The 12965-nt window shown below is 43.9% G+C and overlaps 1 protein-coding gene across 3 annotated transcripts in view; it reads left to right on the forward strand.

The window, feature by feature from the left end:
- ANAPC7 (anaphase promoting complex subunit 7) overlaps nucleotides 1–12689 on the forward strand; it is a 23390-nt gene extending 10701 nt beyond the window's left edge. The window contains exons 3-10 of one of the 3 annotated variants that reach the window (XM_013006405.2): nucleotides 1478–1589; nucleotides 1879–2032; nucleotides 2747–2889; nucleotides 4360–4477; nucleotides 5767–5963; nucleotides 9470–9694; nucleotides 10260–10410; nucleotides 11898–12689. In XM_013006405.2, the coding sequence (XP_012861859.2) occupies nucleotides 1478–1589; nucleotides 1879–2032; nucleotides 2747–2889; nucleotides 4360–4477; nucleotides 5767–5963; nucleotides 9470–9694; nucleotides 10260–10410; nucleotides 11898–12087 (1290 nt within the window). In that variant the 3' untranslated portion in view covers nucleotides 12088–12689. Of the gene's footprint in view, nucleotides 1–1477; nucleotides 1638–1878; nucleotides 2033–2746; nucleotides 2890–4359; nucleotides 4478–5766; nucleotides 5964–9469; nucleotides 9695–10259; nucleotides 10411–11897 lie in introns of those variants that run through there. The other 2 variants (XM_045296832.1, XM_045296833.1) reach the window with 2 other exon arrangements.
- Nucleotides 12690–12965: the final 276 nt, after the last annotated feature.

Below are 12965 nucleotides of genomic sequence, written 5' to 3' on the forward strand. Positions count from 1 at the left end.
GGCTGCTTGTTTACCTTCAAGCCTTTAAGACCCCTGATGCTATATCTTTTGGTAAGCGGGCACTATCAGATTTCTTTCACCATATTTGCTTATGTGCCCATTTGTCTTCAGTGATCATCATGTGGGGAAGGTGAGCATCATGGAATTCCAGTTTAATAGAACAAAGTGTTCTTGCACTGAGGGAGTACTTGAGTGGAGGCACAATGTCCATCTGCTACTTTAATACTAAACCTTTAGAAAGCCGTTCTTTTACATCTGTACCTAGGTTTTTTAACAGTTGAAGAGACTGGGAACTGACTTGTTGTCCTTCATGCCCTTAGGCAGTGGCCTGGGAAATACTGCTGCTTCGTGTTTAAAATCTTCCATATAGAATTCTCTCTGTACTTATTAAGAAAACCATCTCCTTTAACCTGTTGAATATAGATGATAATCTGAAATTCACAATTTAAAAAAAGAAAGAAAGCTAACTGTCTCTTCCCTGTAGTGTCCACGTTCTCTTGTCTTAAACTTTTCCTGTTGCATTTCTGAAAAGGATTAAGGATTATTTTAATAGAGCTCAGCAATGCTGCATGGTTGGATTATGCTAAAAGTGCATTTGTCTGCCCTCACTGGGTTTCAGTAGTATATCCAGCCTGGGGCTCCTTGACATCTCTCCAGGTCAGTTACCTTTGGGTTGTTTTATAGCCCTACTTGGTGTGAATTAAGCTTTGTTTATTAGAGGCTGTTGCTAGAGTGATTGTCAGAGAGAAGCCAGATGCTGAACTGGGGAGCTATCCTTTCCTTTTTGGAGAAAATTCATTTGATCCTTCACAACTATCTTAGCTATGTTAAGAGTTTTTCACTTTCTTATCCCTTGATAGTGATTGCATTTAAAATACGTAAACTGAGTGTTTCTGGGGTGGTTCATTTGCTCTCTGGAGATCAAGAAAGATGAGCAGTAACTAGAATTTTTAACAATTTTCAAATGACTGGTCTTCCAGTATCTAGAAGGAGGTCCTTAAAGATGGGAGGACCTAAGAAAAGAAAAACGACTTTTCCTGCAGCCATAGATAGCTCCGAGGGCCAGTGTCTCCTGCCTTCTCCATCTCCATCTTGCCCTGACTTCCTGCAGCTAATGCCAGTTGTCGTCATTGTGCACCCCATCCTTCAGGCACATGGGAGGCAGTTCCGTGTGCTTTGGAGCTGGGGGTGCTTTCTGTGTGCCTCGCACCCATGGGGGCTCTGGTGGCTGCGGCATGCCTGGTCCTCCGCTTGCTTTGGTGACCCTTAACTCTGTCTCTTTTCCAGAACTGCCAAGAAAACTGTATGGCAAAAGAGAAGAAAGTCATTTCTTTTTTGTTTGTTGGAGAATGAGGTGGTGGGTTGGGTTTCCAGGAGTACAAAGTAAAAGAATAGCTGATGAAGAATTTTTGCATGGCGAGATGTTTTCTTGCAGATACTTGCTTACTTTTGTATCTTTTCTGTTTGTTTATTACAGATAAACATGATGCTAGCAAACCTCTACAAGAAGGCTGGCCAGGAGCGTCCTTCCGTCACTAGCTACAAGGAGGTGCTGCGGCAGTGCCCACTAGCACTTGATGCCATTCTTGGTAGAGAGCGTTTCTGCCACTGCGAAGGGGTGTTTGCTATCTAGGATGGTAGTACTCAGTCTTGCCTCTACATGAGAATCACTTTGTTTTGTAGAAATTGCTCAGGCCTCAGAGAACTGTCATTACCACATAAGCTTTCTCTGACCCAGAAGACATAAAGCTTACTGTGTGCACCTTGCTGAGGAGACGGGAGGGGGCTGCCCATGGGGTCTGGGCAAAGTGCTGCTGTTGCTTATTGTGGAGAGAGGATTCAGGCCTCATGTTCTCTCTCCTGTTTTCCCTTGGGCAGGTTTGCTGTCCCTGTCTGTAAAAGGGGCAGAAGTGGCCTCGATGACAATGAATGTGATCCAGACCGTGCCCAACTTGGACTGGCTCTCTGTGTGGATCAAAGCCTATGCTTTCGTGCACACTGGTGACAACTCGAGAGCAATCAATACCATCTGGTGAGAGCCACACATTACTTCAGTGTTCTTGAGGCCCCTCCTTGTCTGGAGGTCTGATGCATCTGAATTCCCAAGTAGAACACCAAAGGCGCTGATCTTTGGAGCTGCAGTTGGCTGCTGTGGGCTTCGTTAGCCGTTGTTTGCTCCCATGTTAGAGTGGGCTGCTCAGCTTGTACTTACAAAGGAGTAGTCATCCTGGCAAAGCAAGCCTCCTAGCGGGTCATGCTTAAGCCTGGATGAAAATTATTGGAGGTCCCAGAAGCATATTTGATTGGAGTATCCTATGGGAGTTTGTCCTCTTAGGACCAGGATTCTAGTTGGGTAACTGCCAGGGACAAGAGACTGGGCCTTGTTCTACAGTCATCTGGCTCAGTCATAAGTAGCCGTCACTTGTGAGAGAAGTTAACATTTAATGTTATTTTGTATGTATTTTCCTTTGGAAAACTGAAACCAGAAAGTTCTTTGTAGTTAATGAAAGCTCACTCATATAATCTGTATTTTTGCTTCCCTTGCCTGTATAATTTTAATTTTAGTTTAAGTGGGAATATATAAGTGCACAGTAGTGGGGTTTTTTAAGGTTTTTTTTTTTTTAAGTTTTTATTACAATGTTATTATATAAGCTCAAAAGAGAATAGTTGCTATATGCCCATCACCCGAATTCAACAATGAGGATTTAAAAGAGATTCCAAGGTTGAATGTTTTAATGTCTTCAAGTTCCCTGGAGAAAAAATCCTTATTACGAGATAATGTGGATCTACTGGGGAGTTTAGCAGACCTGTACTTCCGAGCTGGAGACAATAAGAACTCTGTCCTCAAGTTCGAACAAGCACAGATGTTGGACCCTTATTTGATCAAGGGTGAGTGTGATTCTTGGGGCAAATCAGAGGAGACAGGGAGAAAGGGTAGCAGAAATTCCTGAGACCACTTTTCTATAAAAATAGTTTGTAGGACTTAGTACAGAATCTCTTTCCATGTCTTTAGGTGCCAATGGATACATGTAACACATAAGCCCATTTTGAGTGGTTATTTTGGCTTGAATTCAAATATCGTCTTCTCACAGATCATTATTTAGCTTTCTGCCTTTCGGGGAGTCATAGCCCCTCATGATTTATGATGTGCTTGACAAAGATTTTGGACGACATCCCCAGAATTAGAATAACTTTTTAGGGATTTTTGTCTTACTGGATTATTAGTATAATTAAAAAGGATAAAATTAATCACATACTCAGAAAATAACACAATTTATTAAAGGAAGTAATCAGGAGTTAACAACCCCCAAATCATCCCTCTGAAAGAAGAATGTGGCTGCAGGCCCAGGGCAGGCACCTCCGCAGGAGGCTGTCAGGTGACGGGCAGTAAGCAGAAGACGTGCCAGGAACATCGGAAACGAGTGTGGATAGACAGGCTGAGTCTGTTTGTAAAGAACCGAAAGAGGTCATCAGAGAAATATGGCTTCATGACAATGAACTGTCTGGTAGGCTCGTAAACCAAGAGCTTGACAGAGCCAGGAGGGGACCGTCCCAGCATGGAGGTGGGGCGACAGGCTCTCAAAATGACTTTGTATTTGAGGGTCTCCTGGCTGGCCAGGGCTCACTCCTCTCCTTCAAGCTGCCCTAGCCATGATGAAAAGGGCATTCCAGAAGCAATAAGAAGCATCATGTCAGAAGTTCAGGTCCAGGAGCCAGCAGGGAGTGTTGCTGTAATATTGGCTTAAGAAGGGAATCCTCTTTGGAATGTAAAGGAACAGCAAAAAGGGGAGGAGGAGAATGGTAGTAAGAGATGGGTGACCACTAAACAGGGGGGCTTAATATAGAATGCTTTGAAACCCAGAATGAGATTGAGGGGAGCATGATCTCAAATGAAATAGAGTCCAGAGAGAGCGCCATGCTTCCTCTGGAAGAGGCCTGCTATTTTGGAGGCTTAACTGGCATTTTAACATCTTAAGTGTTTTACTCTGCCTGGAGCTCCGGAAAGAGAAATAATTTGAAGCCCTTTTTCCCCCTTTCTGGTAGTGAGTTAAGATTATGCGTATTGTGCCACAGAACATAGGGATAAATCCTTCTGAAAATACAGGCTATCCAATTATGAGGTGTTGGGCCTTTTGCTTCTTTCTATTTTTGGATGAGCTTTGTGACAGTGCTTTTATGAGAAATTAAAAATACGGTCTGAGGAAGCCGTAACAAAGTTTGCAGACCCTTAAGAGTTGGGCCAGGTGTGGGGCTTGGAGTAACAGAATGAGGTCCCAGGGGCTGTTCTGATTGCTACTTTATGAAGGACCCTGCTGCTTTGCTCACAGAACCTTCTCTTCCTCCGTCTGTCCTTTCTAGGAATGGATGTTTATGGCTACCTCCTGGCTCGAGAAGGGCGGCTGGAGGATGTGGAGAACCTCGGCTGTCGACTTTTTAATATTTCAGATCAGCATGCAGAGCCCTGGGTGGTCTCTGGGTATGTACCACCACTCAACTTTTCTCCTCGTTGTTCTGTAGAACCTTTAGGAGATGTGTCTCTTCCTGAAGAGAATACAAGTTAATACAAGTTAGATGTAGATGTGAGAGGCAATCAGACCTGGATTCAAATCATGCTCGCTCTATGGGTTTAGACAAATCAGCTCTCTAAGTCTCTTTTGTTATTTGGGAAGTGGAGAGAAGAGCACCTGCTTCGTGGCAGTAACATGGCCTAAGAGAGAAAACAGTGCCTTATCTAATAATGAGGGTGGGTCAAAAAGTACTGGTCCTAGGGATCACATTCATAAGTACATACACTTATTCCAAATAGAAAATGTTTAGCCAGGTCTCTGCAATCAACGGTTGGCTGCAGACAATGTCTCTTGATACACTGGCCTTAGTCCTGTGAGGGTTCCTTCCAAAAGGAGGATTCTTTTTTTGCAATGGACAAAAGCAATTTTAAGGTCAGTTTTTAATAAAACTCAAGTGGATATTTTCTCAAGTCATTGAAGCTTTGCAACAAGTTTACGGGAATGCTGCTCTACATGACACAAAATTTTTAGATAGATCAAGCATTTTAAGAACAATTGGAAAGACTTCAAAGATGTATATCAACTTTGTAATGAAGAAACAGGCTGACATACTGAAAGTACTGAAAGTAGACCTTGGAATACCATTGATGGGTGATTAGTAAAGTTGAGATCTCCCATCGTTTGGCATTTTTTATTTTCAGGGATCATGTTGGCCTCAGTAAGCTTTTGACTTGATGGGTGCCAAAAGTATTTTTAGTTCACAGAGCTAATCTTTCCATTAGTCTTTCAAGCAAGATGAACCTAATGAAGAAAGCTTTATTAGATGATTTGTAACTGAGGATGCCTGCTGGATACAGTCCAGAAAGCAAGATCCATTCAGAACAGTAATTTCCAAGGAGATAATATGCTGGACCAGTTACATAAATTCAGGGGAGAGAAGTCAGCTCAGACCCATCGCAACTATTATTTGTGGGGAGGATTCCCAAGGGGTAGTCTTGATTGATTTTCTGGAAAGGGTACAGAACAGTCAACAGTCTTAACCAAGTTTCAAGAAAGTGGAAAACTGCATTGGTGAGAAAAGCCAGGAATGTTACACCCAAGATTTTTTTTTTCTTCTTCCATCACAACAATGTCTTGATTCTCAAGGTAAAGCTGTAAATGATTTGTTAATTAAGAGTATGTATAACCTTTTCTTTGGCTTTGCATTGAAGTTTCTCTGAGCTAACATCGAGCCTCTTTTTGCGTCTTTCTCCTCCAGGTGTCACAGCTTCTATAGCAAACGCTACTCTCGGGCCCTCTACTTAGGGGCCAAGGCCATTCAGCTGAATAGTAATAGTGTTCAAGCTTTGCTACTCAAGGGAGCTGCGCTTAGGAACATGGGAAGAGTTCAAGAAGCAATAATCCACTTCCGGGAGGCCATACGGCTTGCACCTTGTCGCTTAGATTGTTATGAAGGTGAGATAGAAAACACAGATGCATAGTGGGAAGCTGCAGGGGCTGCCAGGCATCAGATTAGAATTTCCATTGGGCCAATAGTTGCCAAATGCTATTGCCCAGGAGAATCATCAGGGGGAATTGAAAAAATCCTGGTGACAGCTCACAGCATGGTCAGGAATTAATACCGGTGTAATCTAAGTGCTGGGGCTTGGGAGGGGGCTGTCAATAATTTGTAAAGACTCTGGTAATGCTGACAGACAGACAAATTTGGGAAGCATTGCCTTAGGCAGTTAAAATCATTGAGAAATTTTTTTCCTATAGGCAACTCTCAAACTCCCATCTTCTTTTTAAAAAAAAAAGTTTTGTGGGAAGTAGGTCCCTTGTCCCAAGAAAAAATACTCCCCGCTAACTCAGTGGTGCAGGGCTCTGTGCTGGATCACTTAGGTACCTCTTTGTTAAGGACGGACACACACACACACACACACACACACACACACACACATATATATATATATATATATATATATATATATATACAGGAGTGGTGATATAGTGGTGGTGTGGGAACCAGTCCGTTTGTCATGACCTCCCGAGTAGACATGGTCACACGGTCACCTTTGTTTTCCCCTGTAATGTTTTAAGTTCATGTGAACCGACCCTGGAGCTTCAAAGGAGCTCTGCCAGCTTCAGCAATATTGGTGACTCAGTCACAGACATTAAAATAGAGCTTACAGGATGCAGCTTCTCCAAAGCATATTTTCATAAGGATTTAAAAATAAACCCAGACGCCCAGAAATGACTTAGTCTCAACAGCAAGATGAGCGCAATTTTGAAGGGAAAAAATGTCGGCACTGGGGTAAGGATCAAAAGCTATGCCGTTATGAGTTTATTTGGGACAGAATGTTGTCTTTGTTCTAAAACCCCAGCAGACCAAGCTTTTGGTTTTAGATTCTTGATCCTGAAACTAACCCTCCCTAGCTTCTTGTTCTGTAGCATGCCCAGTTTGCCAGGACCCAGGAATACAGTCAAAGAAACCTACCACCTCTCCCCCACAGCCCTTGGGCACAAGGGTGGTTGGAAATCTTGGGGTTCAACGGGGGACAGTTTCCTGTGGCCCAGGAAGGTTTTGTGGGTCCCCTTCTTTTTTGAGCCTGGGGCCTGGGTGACTTGAGTTAGTAGTTCCATCTTCTAGTGCTTCCTGCAGCCCCAGCCCAAGAGTCCGTCCTTCCCAGTGGAGGCTCAGGGTTAGTTAGGAGCATCCTCTGTTTCCTTCTGAAATTTGGGGGGTGGCAGTTAGCAGTGAAGTTCGACTACACAATAAGCAGACAGCCGTAGGACCTGAGAAGAGCGGTATCCCATTGAAGGAGTTGTTACTAATGGTGAGAAATAGGCTTGTGTATAAATTGTTGAATGAAAAGCTGGGGGACGGGGGCAGCAAACCAGCTTATCATTCTCAAGAGTCAGCTCCTCTCTGGAGAGTAGCACTGGTGGTGGTGCTGCCTGTGTGTGGATGTTACAAAGCTGCTGGGTGGATGTTACAAAGCTGCAGGAGAAATTTGGCGGGCTGTGTGGGTTTGGGGTTTAAGCTTTTTGCATGGTTTGATGAGCACTCTGTGCCAGGAAATTTCTCTGTCTTCCCCAGTTGGGCATGGATAGCTGAGAATTTACTCTGCTTGAACCAACCCTATAAAACATGCTGCAGGCATGGAAAGGCGCTATAGCTGCAGCTTTCCATCGAGTTGAAGGGTCAGAGACATAAATATATGTTCTGTATTTCAATGAAAAACGTTTCCTTTCTCAGGTGGCTTGCCAGTAGGTCCTCTTAGTTTGTAGAGCACCTGACTGTTCAATTTGAGGTTGTAGGCACTATTCCCCATGTAACCTGAGACAGAGGTGAATGGATGTAGCTGGACAGTGTGACCATGTGTCAGTGGTCATGAGCAGAGGCGAATGGCTGGGGTTGTGTTCAGGCTGCCTTGTGCTGCTCTTTCCTTTTTTTTTTTAAAGACCACTTAAAAACAATAGAAAATTTAGATAAAGGTTTTTACTCCAAAGCAAACAATTATTTAGGGCTATCAAGGATGGGAGGGAAATGGATAGAAGAGGAAGCAATAAGCTAGAATAGGGATCAGCAAATGTTTTAGATGGAAGAGCCAATCCTGCCCCTTCTAACAATTTAAAAATTACTTGAGAGTCATAAAAATATTTTTATATACAAATGAAATCACCGTTATCTGAGTAATATCCTTTAAATTTTTTATTTGACCAGAGCCACATATGTTTACGTACCAAAAGAACCACATATCGTTTGAGAGCCACAGTGTGCCGACCCCTGAGCTAGAGGGTAGGCATGTATTAACATACATGGTTGAAGAGGAAGGAAGACAATATCCTACAATGATAAGAGTAAAACAGAAAAAAGGGAGGGGCCCCACAGGGTAAAATTTTGAATGTTTGGTAAGCTGTTGAATATTATTTTAAATGTCAGCTCCCATTTATTCCACAATTAAAAAATTTTTAAGGGGAAAACCCCAAACACCTAACTCAAAGCTCTCTCAACCCTGTGCTCAACAGAAGGGAACACTGCTTGGTCCTGCACCATCCTCACAACTGACCCTATGGTGAGCCCATTGTTGTAGCCACTGTGTCCATCCATTTTGAGGGCCTTCCTCTTTTTTGCTGCCTTTCTGCTTTATCAAGCATGATGTCTTTCTCCGGGGATTGGTCTCTCCTGACAATATGTCCACAGTATGTAAAACAAAGTCTTGCCATCCTTTCCTATAAGGATAATTCTGGCCATATTTCTTCCAAGACAGATCAGTTTGTGCTTTTAGCAGCCCATAATACTTGGAGTATTCTTCTCCAGCACATAATTTCAATGCATTGATACTTCTTTGGTCTTTTTTTATTCCATGTCTAACTTCCAAATGCATATAAGGCGATTGAAAACACCATGGTTTAGATCAGGCACACCTTAGTCCTCAAAGTGACAGCCTTCCTTTTCAATACTCACTGAAGGTTCTGTCTTAACGATGAAGTCACCTAAGAGAAATGGCAGCCAATCTGAAGGCAGGTGAATGTTTGGATCACAGACCAATCCAAGCTTTCAAACTTCTGAGTGCATGGATGTGCAAGCTGACTGCTCTGAGTACCTAGCTATCTAGACTGGATTCATTCTCACTAGGCCAAGGTTGGGATCTGGAAGGGGAGCAGATTTGAGTGTAGACCCAGGAAGCTTCCCCAGGTATGCTGCCCTTTTCTCAGGCCTGTCTGCTTCATTCTGCAGCCTGAGGTGCCTTGTGCACCACAAGCTTTTCCCACATCTGTCTGCCCGTCCGTCAGATGCTCTGAGGAAGAGACCTTCTTAGCTATTCCATCAACATATCCTCTCTGATCTCAGCATCTTTGTTTCTTTGGGCTGCCTTTGAAAACATGAAGCTTTGCCATTGGAAAGGCTGTCAATGAGCAAGTATGACTTGGAATGGTAATGTGCTTGAACTTCTCTCTGCATTTTATTTCTCCAGGACTCATCGAATGTTACTTAGCCTCCAACAGTATCCGAGAAGCAATGGTAATGGCAAACAACGTTTACAAAACTCTGGGAGCAAATGCACAGACCCTCACCCTTTTAGCTACTGTTTGTCTTGAAGACCCGGTCACACAAGAGAAAGCCAAAACGTTATTAGATAAAGCCCTGACCCAGAGGCCAGACTACATTAAAGCGGTGGTGAAAAAAGCAGAGCTACTTAGTAAGTGTTGCTTATTTTTTCAGCTCTTTGCTGTTCATATTTAAAGAACCTGACCTCACTTGAATTCTCCAGTCCAGGCTGGCCAGACAGGCGCTGGCTGCCGGCCACCCTCGGGAGTGGTGGGGAATGTAGTATTTCAGGGTGCTGACTTAGAGCTGCTTGGCTAGGTGGGGGAGGACTTTTAACTTTGGGGGGCTAGTTCAAACCAATTCTCTAATTGGTCAGTACCTGTTCAGTTCACAATTAAATCTGATTTTAATTGTTCTTAACTAGTCCGAACTAGTTTGGCAAATCCAGTGCATTTGGAAATAAAGGGCAAGAGTTTAGGAGGCCACAACAAAACTTGTGGGAAAGTGGAATTGAAAGATAATGGCATTTCTCCATGAAATTTTTTGAAGTCCCCTTCATCCACTTAAGAAAAGTTGAACTGAAATCTCAGGTTTCTCGGGCAGACTGCTTTTCCCTCCTGCAACACCATCACTCAGGACACACCATGCCTCAGGGGTCTGACGGGGACTGTTGACTGAAATGTTGAGGTAAGCACGGAGAGTTTTTGTCTTTGCAGGCAGGGAGCAGAAATATGAAGATGGAATTGCTCTGCTGAGGAACGCGCTCGCTAACCAGAGTGACTGCGTCTTACATCGGATCCTAGGCGATTTCCTCGTAGCTGTCAATGAGTATCAGGAAGCAATGGACCAATATAGTATAGCACTAAGGTAGGCACGCAGCTTCTGGGGGGAAGATTGATGAGGGGCAGAGGAAGCAATGACACTCTGCCTGGAGTCCCAGCAACACATCCCTGCAGAGTGGAGAACAAAATGATAATCGCACCAGCAGAAGAGTTCTTAGGGAATTCCAGGCTTTTCAAGTCTGTCAGCAACATTGAGAAGCAGTTTCACTCACCGAACTTCCAGCATCTCTCACATCCATGTCCCTTTGTAGGTAGATCATCTTCCTGTCTTCCCCTCCCACACATCTTTTTATAGGGGCATAAGGAGTATATATTTTATATTCTGCTTTTAAACATCCCAGTGTTGAGTACTTCCCATGTTTCTACCCACTGTTGTCTTTAAGAACTTGGGCACCGATGTGTGAATACTATACCTTCATCATCTATTTACTGTTCTAACATATTTTCATCTCTATATCTTATCAGCCTTATGAACAATGATTATCATGTAAAACTCCAAACACTGTGCCTGGTATATAGTAAATATTTAAATAAATAGTGGTATTATTACTACTTAACATAAAAGTGGTTTCTTTGAGGGTGTGTGTGTGTGTAAGTTATGGTAAAGGCCTGTGGGTAATCGAGTTTTGATCACCTTCATTTACTTTCTCAGCAGACAGTTGAATACTGATCATGGGCTTGGCACTTGAGAAGCCAAGGGGGGTGTTGGAAGCTTGGGGTGGGGGTGGGGTGTCCAGCTGTGTAGTGATTAAGTAGGATTCCATCATGGGTTTTGTCTGTTTCTTGGAAGATGGTAGGTGAGAAAAAACACCAGACTTTCATGAGAGGTGGGATTGGCTAGGGGTTGAAGCCTGTTGGCATGGGAGATGGTCATGAAAGGAAGATTGCTTAGGAGACAAGTACATAAACACAGGGCAGCTCTGGAGGTTTTTTATTTTTGGAGTAGGGGAGGTGCTAAGCGTGAATGCCTAGGAGTAGGGCTAGCTTTGGGGGGTGTGGGGGGCGTCCCTAACCTAGGCACTAACACGTGGCTTCCATTATATAGCACAATCTTTTTAGTTGACTACTGAAGTACTGAAGATGTTTAACCATATTGTATGTGTGGAGCAATTTCACTCACTGAAGGAGAACTCTTGTAATCCCATAGCTTGAAAACCCAATGCCTTGGAAACTTAAACCTGAATTTTCCTATTACTGTTTGTTGCCTGTTCACTTGTTTTCTGGTAGCTTGCTTCTAGCAGAATGCTAGGGTGATGGGTGTTAGCATTTCAAAGAGCTTATGGAGAAAAATTCAAGTTGAGAATTATAAACATTAGGCCAAGACTTGTCTCACTTCTCATGGCAGATCCCCCAGTACAGCCATTGGAGCCTGGAGTTGTGTGGCGAGGCCAGGCATTAGCAGCTGCTCTGGGACTATGTGGTCATTTCCCTGCGGTGCCACGCAGGTGACGAGTCAGCCAGCAAGAAGCCAGACAGAGATTCAGGCCTCTCCTTTGTTTTGTTGTCCCCTAGTTTGGACCCCAATGACCAGAAGTCTCTAGAGGGGATGCAGAAGATGGAGAAGGAGGAGAGTCCCACAGATGCCACTCAAGAGGAGGATGTGGACGACATGGAAGGCAGTGGGGAAGAAGGGGACCTGGAGGGCAGCGACAGTGAAGCAGCCCAGTGGGCTGACCAGGAACAGTGGTTTGGCATGCAGTGAGGCAGGCGAACGTCGGTGCTGAGACTGACGGCTCTGTGGACTGACAGAGCCATTCCTGGAGGACAGACCTGCAGGCTGCAGTGAGATTCCTGCCCCCTCACTCCATATTCCAGTGGTGACATCATTTAAGAACTGACTCTGATCGCTTTTCGTCCTTCTCCCCTCCCCTGCTGCAGCCAAGGAAGACTTCATGAGCCTTCTGTGAGGCCTACACTCATGCAGGAGCTTCTGGGGTGGGGTGTGGGTGCTTTAAAAAATATTTCTGAATCTGAAGACTTAAAGAATAGATGACATTTTTTGTCTGTGATGCTGTGAATGAATTTAAAGGAGTGACCCTTTTCCCCAGAGAGGATGTTCACCCTGCAGTCAGATGGTCGCATGGGCCAACCCTTGGAAAGGGTCTCATGTTTTCAGAAGCATTCATCATTCATCGGGAGCTGTCCAGACTTCCCTGGTCCGTTACTTTCTTCTGCAACATTAGTAATGCCTTAAGCTGACATTTGCATTTTTGCGGAACAATTACCTGGATGGATCTGAGAAGAAACAGTTGCACAGAGGCATGGCTGGAGTAATAAACTAATAAAGCTGTTTCTGTACAGTAATGCTGTTGATCGGAATGGAAGCCCTTCCTTTCTCTGGTCACTTATCCAGAACACGCTAGCCTCCTTTTCTTTTATCCCTGAGTATTAGGAGCAGGGAGAGTTGGAATCTTAAGTAACATGGAGCTGGGCCAGCCACTAGAATTGTTGGAGTGTGCCTGATTTTCAGCCTTCTCTGTGGGGTTCACTCACTCTCCCTTTTTTCTTAAGATGTCAATACTTTTGCATATATAATAAGCTAATTATCTGTAGGTGAAGGTCATGGAGGGAGGAGGGTAT

The sequence above is a fragment of the Echinops telfairi genome, unplaced genomic scaffold (assembly GCF_000313985.2).
Source record: "Echinops telfairi isolate 266 unplaced genomic scaffold, ASM31398v2 ScPeMD7_7412;HRSCAF=8450, whole genome shotgun sequence".
NCBI classification, from domain to species: domain Eukaryota; kingdom Metazoa; phylum Chordata; class Mammalia; order Afrosoricida; family Tenrecidae; genus Echinops; species Echinops telfairi.